Source organism: Thermobia domestica, chromosome 4, assembly GCF_964235325.1.
Source record: "Thermobia domestica chromosome 4, izTheDome1.hap1.1, whole genome shotgun sequence".
NCBI classification, from domain to species: domain Eukaryota; kingdom Metazoa; phylum Arthropoda; class Insecta; order Zygentoma; family Lepismatidae; genus Thermobia; species Thermobia domestica.
This window is the reverse complement of record NC_137457.1, coordinates 6745227-6756585: the sequence shown is the minus strand read 5'-3', so window position 1 is coordinate 6756585 and position 11359 is coordinate 6745227. Positions and strand designations below refer to the sequence as shown.

The following is an 11359-nucleotide window of genomic DNA, read 5'->3' as shown; positions in this document are numbered from 1 at the left end:
GGTATAATAAATTTTAATAACTAATTGTTTTGATTCTGTAACCCTGTCAGAGCTGTCGCCTCCATGAACATTGTAAGCTAGCCAGAGTAGGTGACGTGAAGAGAAAAAAAAATCTCACGGAGCAAGATATTCTATTTTAAAACCGACCAGAAAATATAATTCACTACAGCCCTGTTGTATAACTACTACTGTCTTTTCATAATTTATTATTCAATATGTCTAGTCAGCGATTATATGATGCTACCCATTCTATCAGATGGTATTACTATGGTTGATTATTACTATAACACATTAAACTACAAAGTATTACCATAGTCCGACTATATATCGCCCTCCGGTCCGCGTGATATTCCGGTGCAGGGGTCAGAACCTGAGATATTTGTAGCTACACGTATCTATTCAATATATATATATATATATATATATATATATATATATATCCACACCTGGCGAAGTATTCACTGGGCTACTATATATATTTAACTATATGGGTGTCCTATCTTCTATATTCATTTACTACAATATTCATATACTTTCATATTCATATTCATATTAATATTCATATAATATTCATATCATCATTCTTTTCATTTACTACGACGCTATATTTTACAAACACCCTGTCTCCTCTATCTACGCCCAGCCTATATACACATTTCATCATAACACTTTGAAATCTATAGTCACTACAAACATTTTCCATTCCGATCACCGCACGACAACCTCACTCGAACTCAAGACTCTTTCACCACACACACAATACTATGTAATACCTGGTAGCTTTATTAAGAACGAAAAAAAATCCTACGTATGTTCACTGAAAATAGAATTATCTGCGATAATATTTAATGTTTACGAAATTCTGACAACAATGAAATTATTCTGCAGCCACAAAGAAAGAAATGAACATTTAATATAATTTCAAAGCGAAGAACTAGCATCATATCGCCCGACTTCTGTTAAAAAATTACGTATTGTTTATTTACTTAAATATTTCGATTTCTAGACTAAGCAGAATGTTGTAATTTTCAGGATATATTAATTTTAGGTCACTTAACCTAACTGTACATCCATATGGGCTGTGAATTATACCTTCTAGGTTTTATTTCGAAAAGAAAGGTCAATTTCATGGAAACTAAATCACTAAGAACATCGATATGAGAATGACGGTTAGTACTGACTTTCGACACTAGAGGCTAGCGACGATATGATCAACCCTTGAACAACTGAATGTGACCTTGTACACGGAATTATTGTACTATATTATGTTCACTTTTAAATATTGTGTATGAGTTCACTTAATGACGGAATAATAAAAAAAATTATCGCATAGCAAATACTACACTGTCCATATTTAATTATCTCACACACTCTTTCATCACTTAACTACCACTACCACTGATACTACATTACAAATATACACATACTACTTAAACTACAAGACACATCATGCCAATACACACCAATCATCACTATCATTAATACATGTTATACTAATAAATATACACAGACAACATTCAGATTTTACCATTTTAAATCGGCTCGAAAGGAAAGGGAAAGAAAGGAACAGGGCCAACTGGCCCTTGTATTTACTAAATCACATTCTTAAAATCAACCTGTTTAATCAATGCTCCGAGGGGACATATCGAAGTGTTGACTAACAATAGGACCCCTGCCCTGAAGGGGCAGGAACCCGGAACAAACTACATGTTCAACTCATCCCGCTGGAAGCCGTACTCCCAATTTGGGAGTCAGATAGGAGCCCTTACTGTAAATTTACACGTGCATTATGATTACTATCCTAACTATAAAGAAATTAAATACCGCCATATATGTTAAAAAAAGAATCACTCGCTACCTACATAAACAAATCTATATATGGACACGTCTTATAACCCTCAATTAGCAGGAAAATTGGAAGGTGAAAATATCAGGGGAAACACTGATCTTCAGAACCGGTTTTAGGAAAAGAAAAACGGAAATCACACTACTTCTGAATCCTGTCCATAGCGATCGGTAGATGAAATCATGGCGTCACTATATTGCACTTACTATTTCAGCTTTTTAGTCCAGTTTTTTACTATGAAATTTAATAGTTTTTGGCTCCTTGAGACCTCCAGCGATTTTACACGTTAATAAAATCCAAATGTTACCTTTATTTGCAGCTTTTCTAGCTCATTTTCGACTTTCTGAGCTAGAAGATCCGAATCTGGCGTCTTCAGTGAAACTTCCCGGCATGGAATGGGAATAATCGCGCTCTAATATCATAGCGTGGGTTTATCCTCCAATCAAAACTAAGCATTTTGGCGGTGGGGCTTTGAAACGAATAAAATTTGGTAAAATCTGGATTAAACTAGATTTTAGAAGGACCTAGGTATCTAAAAGAGAGGTGAAGGGTGGTCCTGAAAATTCTGTCGAATTTTAGATTGGTTATTTGATCTGAAAAGTTCCGTCCAATAGTGGACCTATATTTTCAGATAGCACTGACACCGTAAGAATTGTAATAATCCATTTACATATCCATATACAAGACTTATAACTAATTTAATATATAAATAAAGATATTGATTCCCAAAACTATAATTCGCAATGAATTTTTTACAATTTTCCATGTTAATTTGAAATAGAATAACAAACAAAATTACGAATTATATGAACAGCCAGAAATTTTTTGTTAAACGTCAAGTACAGTCGGTGCAAAAAATTTCGGGCACCCTCCTATTAAAAACATAATCTCATTAGACTGTAATGGCATATTACAACACACAAAGACGAAAAGTATAGACCAACCTGGATGCACAAATGCTTCCTTTCGGAGTTATAGCTGTGGAAAATATGAAAATATGAACTCTAAACGTCATACGTCCAAAAGTATGGGACCTAACGTAGTCGGATCAAGATTTCACTTAGGAACTAGTACCGTATGTGCCCTATCCAAATATCCATGATTCAGAACCCTGTGGTACTTAAGCGACAATTTTTATAGAGGTAGTTGGTGAGTACTTCAAATTATGTGCCCGTAGCCGAACTTCCTCTATAAAAATTGTTGTGTGCGTAGTTAGAATTCTGAAACAGTATTTTTGGATAGCGCACATATTAGTTCCTAAGTGAAGCCATGACTCGACAACGGTAGGTTCCATAGTTTTGGAGCTACGGACCTTTAAAGTTCATTTCAGCCTGTAACTCCGAAAGGAAGCATTTGTGCACCTAGATTGTCTTGTACTTGGTTTCAGGAATCACCTTCCAAACGTTGTCGGTGTAGTTTTGAAACACCCTGTATCCACTAATTTACAGATTGCTGTCGATCAGATTTCTTTTCCTGTAACTTGAGAAATTAATGTATACTTTGATGCGTGTCCATTAAGTTTTTCCGTAATTGATTAAGAAGTGACAAGAACTTCAAATTAGCTATCTGCATATTTCTGGGTCCGATCTGCTGACAATTAACTTCTGTATCAGAAATAATATACAAAATGATTTGATGGTTCTAGAAATTCCATCGTTCACAATATTATAATTCTAGTGATTTATAGGATATGTATTGATTTCAAATTTAATATTATTTAACTTTTTATTCAGAATAAGCTACTGTTATCGTAGTTAGTGACTTAAAATTGCCTGTCACCTCTGGTGCTTGGGGTCCCGGGTTCGATCCCAGCCCCCGCCAAGTGAACTTTGTGGTGGACAAACACCGTGTGCGTGGGTTTCCTCGGGGTTCTCCCGTTTCCTCCCATTTTCTTCATTCCACCATTTCATTCATTATTCATCATCACCGTCTCCTTTAGCCTAACCGGCATAACCGTGGGACGTACAACTCAAAGATTTTATTTCATTTTTTAAAATTGCCTGCACTTGCCTGAGTAAAATTGCCTGCACTTGCCTGAGTAAAATTACCTGCACTTGCCTGAGTAAAATTACCTGCACTTGCCTGAGTAAAATTACCTGAACTTCCCTGAGTAAAATTACCTGTACTTGCCTGTGTAAAATTACCTGCACTTGCCTGAGTAAAATTATCTGCACTTGCCTGAGTAAAATTACCTGAACTTGCCTGAGTAAAATTATCTGCACTTGCCTGAGTAAAATTATCTGCACTTGCCTGAGAAAAATTACCTGCACTTGCCTGAGAACTTTGTGAGTCAACTAGAGCCTGTGGCTGTTCTGCTGGTGTCACTTCCGGTTTTGTACTTGCCTTTAGACATCCATGGCTTCTGTTGTAGAAGGGAAATTTTGCTGAAAGAGAAACGAAGAACACATTATGTTTATTCTAAATGTAACTTCTTAATTTCACGTAAGTTACCCAAAATATAGGTTAAACAGAACTCTTCCAACAGTTTTAGTTTTCATTGTGTCTTATAAATCAAAGTTTGATATTTGTAGTTTTCAAGCGTGTTAGTAATTGGATTTTTTTTTAAATTTAGTTATTTATATTTTAATTTGTTGCAATTTCTGGGATAAATGAAATTACCTGGGATTGTACTGTGAGAATAGTTTGTACTTTAAGTACAAATTACTATAGGGTCTATACCTTTATTTTCAACGAACTTAAAAAAGTTTGTTACCGAATTCTCTATGTCTCTTTGCATCTGTTATTTACATTTTTTTTTTAATTTTGAGCCCTCCATAAGATAGAACATTAAATACTATCTGAGAAAGTGATGGAATTTTTCGCGTCACTCTTACCGTTCCTGAGATACTGGCCAAAAAAAGTTCCGATTTCGGGAGATTTAAGGAGCCGTATCTCGGGAACTGTAAAACATAGAATTTATATTGGTATTTATTAATACCTAAAAGCAGGGCGCAAAATTTCTGGTCGCCAGATCGCCATTGCCGATTAGAAACTTAGACCTGGCGACCAGTTTCAATAGGAATGGTTTCTGCGTAAAGTCACAGGGTTGGATAGTTTCTATTTCGAACGAAAATATTTGTCACTGAGTGAGAGAAAACACAGAATGTGAAGTCTTCACAACGCTGTAATTCGTCCCTCCTTTCCCACCCTAAATTGAAATGGTTTACCTCCTGGCGCGTCTGTGCGAGATATTATTTCCCCAGCTGTTTGAAGCTAGAACAGCTGGGGGAGCAGCCTATTGACTAGAATAGGTCAACCAATCACGTCACGATGTCAGTGATAAAAAAATAATAACAAAAATAAGTAAATACATAAAATATTTAAATATATACTTGCATGAGATACCGTTATTACTGGTCACCTAATTGCTTTCTCGTTTCAGCCAATCAATTAGTCAATAAAAAAATGAGCATGTATTATGTATGAATAAATTCTGAATCTAATTGTCTGGTTTAGAAATTTTGTGCTCTGATGTAATCTCTTTCTTTGTTAAACCAAAGGTCTTGGGGGGAGGGAGACGTCTCATACTTTGTTTGTGATTGATACTGGCAACCATCATTTTCTGATTGCCGAGTGCGTCTGACTTTGAAATTTTGGGCCCTGCCTAACAGGATGGTAAAATTTTAGTACGAAATAGTAACCGGTGGCCATTGGTCAACTGGCGACCATTCCTCAGATATTGGCGAAACAAGTTCGGATTTCGGGATATTTAAGGAGCCATATCTCAGAAACCGTAAGTCATAGAGAGATTATATTTTGCGAACTTTTCAAATTTGAGCATGTGTCTTAGTAAAATAACATATCGCAGAATGTTTTAAAAGGGTATCCTCCTTCGTATAAACTAAATACTTTCACATCATTTCCAATTACACGCTACCAGAAGTCTTGAGGATTGTTGATGTGCGCTCTTGCGAACTTTAAGCGAGCATGTACAGGGTGTTTCAAAACAACACATTCAACGTTTGGGAGGTGATTCCTGACACCAAGATAAGACAAAAAATTTAGGCCAACCAGAGTGCACAAATGCTTCCTTTCGGAGTTACAGGTTGCCAAGAACATTAAAAAAAATGAAATATAAAAGTCCATAGCTCCAAAACTATGGGATCTACCGGAGTCGGGTCAAAATTTCACTTACAAGCAATGTACAGAAAAAGGCACAATCAGATCTGACTCAAACTTCGCCCAGAGAACATATAATAGAATAGAAGAAAAAATGCCAAATTGGAGCTGCCCTCATCCAGAAACACCGGAGATAAGCTCCGCAACATAACGCACCACGCGACAATATGATATAAGGTAAACGTCGTAAGATACCCGTTTATGTCGGAAACGGAAAGGATGGGCAGCACCAGGATATCAAGATATTTGATATGCTATAACACTGACTTGGCGGCCATCTTGAAAGCCGCCATCTTGGATATAGCGTAAGGTATTGAAATGAGAAGCGGGGTGTATGATATATCAATGTAAGGTAAAATGCAAAAGGAAAACCAATGATGAAACCGCGAAAAACATATGTGTAATGGTATGGAAGGGACGAAGTGTAGAAGGCTCGGGCAAAACAAACGTGTATTCGAAGGGCAGAATAATAAGGCAAGACTCCACGATATATGGTACGCGACAAGTAACTGCAACAGTGTCTGTGCATGGAAGTGCATCCGCCTTGACAGATTATGCCTTCCGGGGATATTGGGATTCCGTTTGGAACAGTGAAAACCACAATTGCAACCCGCGATACGAGCACTCGTTTGAAGACTACATAAGCTACAAAGGACTATCTCTTATGGAACAGAAATTCGGCACCTCACTCCGGAGTGTAGGACATATCATCTTGGATTGGTGATCAAAAGCACAACCTACCTGTGATTGAAGCCCACTTCTGGACACCGTTTTGTACGTTTCTTGTTCAATTTTCTTGCTCTTTTTTGTAAGCAAAGGACATTTCGGCCCATGTTTGTTTGAACAATACTATCTGAAATAAAGTGTGTACACATGAGAAAGACCAGCAATTTCTAGCTTACATTTCTTTACGAATGCTTATTTTCCTTTGCGCGGTTTGCTGCACTGTTTCGCGACGGTCTCAAATAGTCACAATATCAGGGAAAGGCAGCATTCCGCATTGACTCCATGAGTTGTTGCAGTCTCCCATTAGAAGGCTAGTTTACAACACAATGAGACGACTCGAATTGTGTCTATTGGTTTCACTGACACATATGGAACGAAGTGAACGTGACAGCAGGGGCCGGCCAGTGAGAATCTATAGTGTGTTTGTGGCATTCGCAAGCCAAAACGCGCGATATTTTGTGTAGTGAATGTGTCCGCAGTATCGTTCATCTACAAACATCAATGTAGAGCTGCAATGGTAAACCCTCTGAATGTGGTGTTACTGATGCAAAGTGTACTTCCAAAGCAAGTGTAAGTCCAATCGGCAGAACTGACAGTGGACGAACGACAAGCAACTGAACATATGGTGGAGATTTTGAACAACCACGATGTAACAGAAGTGTATGTGGATGAGACTTTCGGGACCAGTAGACACAATTCGAGTCGTTTCATTGTGTGGTAAAGTAGCTTTCTTGTGGGAAACTACAACAACTCAGGGAACTCATCGAGTCAATGCAGAATACTGCCTTTCCCTGATATTGTGACTGTTTGGGACCGTCGTGAAACAGTGTAGCAAACCGTGCAAAGGAAAAGATACATTCGTAAAGAAATGTAAGCTAGAACAGGACTGACCTTTTTCATCCGTACAAACTTTGTTTCAGATAGTGTTGTTTAAACAAACGTGGGTCGAAATGTCTCTTGTTCACACGAAACAGCAAGAAAATTGAACAAGAAACGTACAAAATGGTGTCCAGGAGTGGGCTTCAATCACAGGTAGGTTGTGCTTTTGATCACCAATCCAAGATGATATATCCTACACTCCGGAGTGAGGTGCCGAATTTCTGTTCCATAAGAGATAGTCCTTTGTAGCTTATGTAATCTCCAAATGAGTGCTCGTATCTCGGATTCCAATTGTGGTTTTCACTGTTCCAAACGGAATCCCAATATCCTCGGAAGGCATAATCTGTCAAGGCGGATGCACTTCCATGCAAAGACACTGTTGCAGTTACTTGTCGCGTACCATTTATCGTGGAGTCTTGCCCTATTATTCTGCCCTTCGAATACACGTTTGTTTTGCCCGAGCCTTCTACACTTCGACTCTTCCATACCATTACACATATGTTTTTCGCGGTTTCGTCATTGGTTTTCTTTTTGCATTTTACCTTACATTGATATATCATACACCCCGCTTCTCATTTCAATACCTTACGCTATATCCAAGATGGCGGCTTTCAAGATGGCCGCCAAGTCAGTGTTATAGCATATCAAATATCTTGATATCCTGGTGCTGCCCATCCTTTCCGTTTCCGACATAAACGGGTATCTTACGACGTTTACCTTATATCATATTGTCGCGTGGTGCGTTATGTTGCGGAGCATATCTCCGGTGTTTCTGGATGGGGGCAGCTCCAATTTGGCATTTTTTCTTCTTTTCTATTATATGTTCTCTGGGCGAAGTTTGAGTCGGATCTGATTGTGCCTTGTTCTGTACATTGCTTGTTAGGAACCAATTTGTGCGATACCCAAAAAGACATGTTTCAGAATCCTAAGGTACTTACTTAACAAGCTTTACAGAAAGACTTTGACTACGGGCATAAGTATAATGTGAGGTACTCACCAACTACTTCTATAAAAATTGTTGCTTAAGTACCAGAGATTCTGAATCATGGATACTCGGATAGGGCATACTAGTTCCTAAGTGAAATCTTGATCCGACTACGTTAGGTCCCATACTTTTGGACTATGACGTTTAAAGTTCATATTTTAATATTTTCCACAGCTATAACTTCAAAAGGAAGCATTTGTGCACCCAGGTTTGTCTATACTCAGGGACGTGTAGTGCATATTACCGCTGTTACCGGCGGTAACGGTAAAAATATTACAATTTTTCGTTGTTTTCATATATCTTCAAATTTCATTATCGACATCGAAAGATGTTTACATTTGCCTTTTTTTTTTTTTTTTTTTTAAGTTTGGATTTGGATGGCCTATGCTTCATTTACATTGTGAACGAATGCAACATGCCAACACCAAATAGGAGCATACTGTTGTTGATACCGTAGATTTCAGAGGTAACGCGAACCCCGATAGCGTTCGTTAACTCCAGAAGGACCTTTTAGCGTGCCAGCCAGAAGCATACTGCGCGCTCGTATTTGGACTTTCGGAATAGCCCTTATGTTACCGTTCGGCTGAGTGGAACAGGAAAAAATAGGAACGTTCCCTGTCAAAACAAGGAGAATCTAGAATATGATCAGCATGTTTATTCTACTCGCTCTCCTCTCGCTGTAGAGGATCGAGCGGGCGGTAATTCTTCTATAGTGTTTCGTTTGCTTCCCCATTCTAAGTATAAAAACTTGGCTGTAATTTCAGTATTCATAAGGTTATTTCATTGTCTTAACAGCATACAATTTCGGACAAAGACAAAGGAACAGGATACATATAAGTAGCAGGTTTTTCATACTAATGGCATGTAACACGTGCTACTGTGAGACTGATGTTCCAGTGCATTATTTATATGTTAATCTATCATTTTTACACGACTTTTGTATGTTAATACGTTATCTTTAAATTTGAATAATACAGCAACAATGAACAAGAATATATTCCATAGGATATTCTATAAAACAAATTAATATAGGTTTACTTTGATTCAAAATAAAGTTTCTCATTGAATGTCAATTTGAGCTTACGGGCATTACATTTTTTTTAATTGAGATTTTATTTCTGCTTAAACAGTATATAAATTTAGATGGTTGTCTCATGCCTGAAGGAGTAAAGATATTGTCAGTCCCTGAAGTGTCATTAAATAGGCCCCTATGTAGAAATGCCTATCGATGAAACACATTGTGCTATATGGGAACTGTTTCAAGAGCAAGGGGGAATGAATAGTAATGATAATTAGAGCGAAGCAGAGATGTTGCCCGCTCTGCTTCTCCAACCCTAGCCGCTAGCCTACTAGCTGAATTTGCACTTTGATGCAGTTTGATGTGTTGAAAAAGAACTGTGCAATCGTCTTCATCATGCCGCAGTTTGACTGTCTTACTAATTTTCAATACGGAAAACTTGTTGCTCAAATATACGATGAAACTCCAGTTATGGTTGGTGAGGTAGGAAACTGCAGCCTCTTGTTAATTATATTTTCATTCTTATGCCCATAGACTTAATTTAGTTTTAGAAAAGCCCGTTGATTATACAAAAGGACACAGGCGTAAATAGCACCCTCGCAACCCTCGTGGAAGAGGGGGCGCACGAGCTCCAGGGTCGCAAGATTTATCGAAACTAGGGGCGCATAACTAAAGGTTGCGGGAGCACTGAAGCTTCAAGTTACGCTACTGGAAAAGGGTATAAGTTTTTTTTTTTTTTAATTGTGTCGAGACTTGCTTCTTCTTCCTCGAAGTCTTCAAAAAGAACAAATGCTCTGGATTATTTAGTCAACAAAAGTATCCCAACAGTCTCAAACACAGTGTATGGAACTATAAAAGAGGGTAAATGATGTGCTGTATGCCTTTAAAGATGAACTGTTAGGAGTCTTTAAATCCATGATGGATAAAACGGACGAATAGGATTCTGAAACCAGAGTTTGTGTAGCAAAATTCTATCAAACCTTTCAAACTTTTGACTTCAATCTTTTACGTGAACTGTTTTCTGTTATAGCATCAAGACAAGAAATCTTGTTCAATATCTTACAAAAGAAAGTTCATGATGTAGGTTACTGCAGAAAGAAAACAGATAAGTTAGATCATTGAGAGACAGTTTCAATAATATTTAGTAAAAAATGAAAGAACCTGAAGAGTCACATTGTTCAGAAAGGTCAAGAGTAAATAAAGTGGGATTTGACCACTTTGCCAATGCCTATAGTTTGAAATGATTGATACTCTGGAAGAAAAAATGAGTACTAGATTTTCTGTTATTGAGAAACAGAGAGTTATTTGTAGTATCAGCAACCGGTAACAATCGTCAAAGTGTCACGCCACGTCACTGTCTATACTTTTGTTTTCTCTTGGTGTCAGGAATCACATCCCAAATGTTGCCGGTGTTGTTGTGAAACCCCCTGTGTATGTGCATCTGTTAGTTTGACCTGCAAAGCAGAACAAATAGCAGAATGAACTTAAAAAGAACAGGATTAAGCACGTGTGACACTTCTTTCCCTTACAGCATGTCCGGGGATTTCTCCGTTCCATAGTTGCATTTTCAAACATGCATTTTTCAATAGAGTAGGTATGACTTTCTAAGTGATGTTTTAGCACTCTCTGCGCACTCTCTACGATGTATTGTTTTTAAGCTGTTGACCTCTGAAGTTCATTTTCCCACGATTTCGACACTCTGTCACTCTTAAACGGGACGGAATTTCCCCCATGTTCACTAGGACTTTTTTTTTTGTTCTTTTTAGATGTACTATCACGAGTCCAA

General features: G+C 37.8%; 1 protein-coding gene across 1 annotated transcript in view; it reads right to left on the bottom strand.

The window, feature by feature from the left end:
• The window catches only part of LOC145683695 (uncharacterized), a 125973-nt gene that overhangs the window by 57673 nt on the left and 56941 nt on the right, over window positions 1–11359 (bottom strand). Inside the window, exon 13 of the mRNA XM_081755066.1 lies at window positions 4111–4230. Within this exon, the coding sequence (XP_081611192.1) occupies window positions 4111–4230 (120 nt within the window). The remainder of the gene's footprint in view (window positions 1–4110; window positions 4231–11359) is intronic.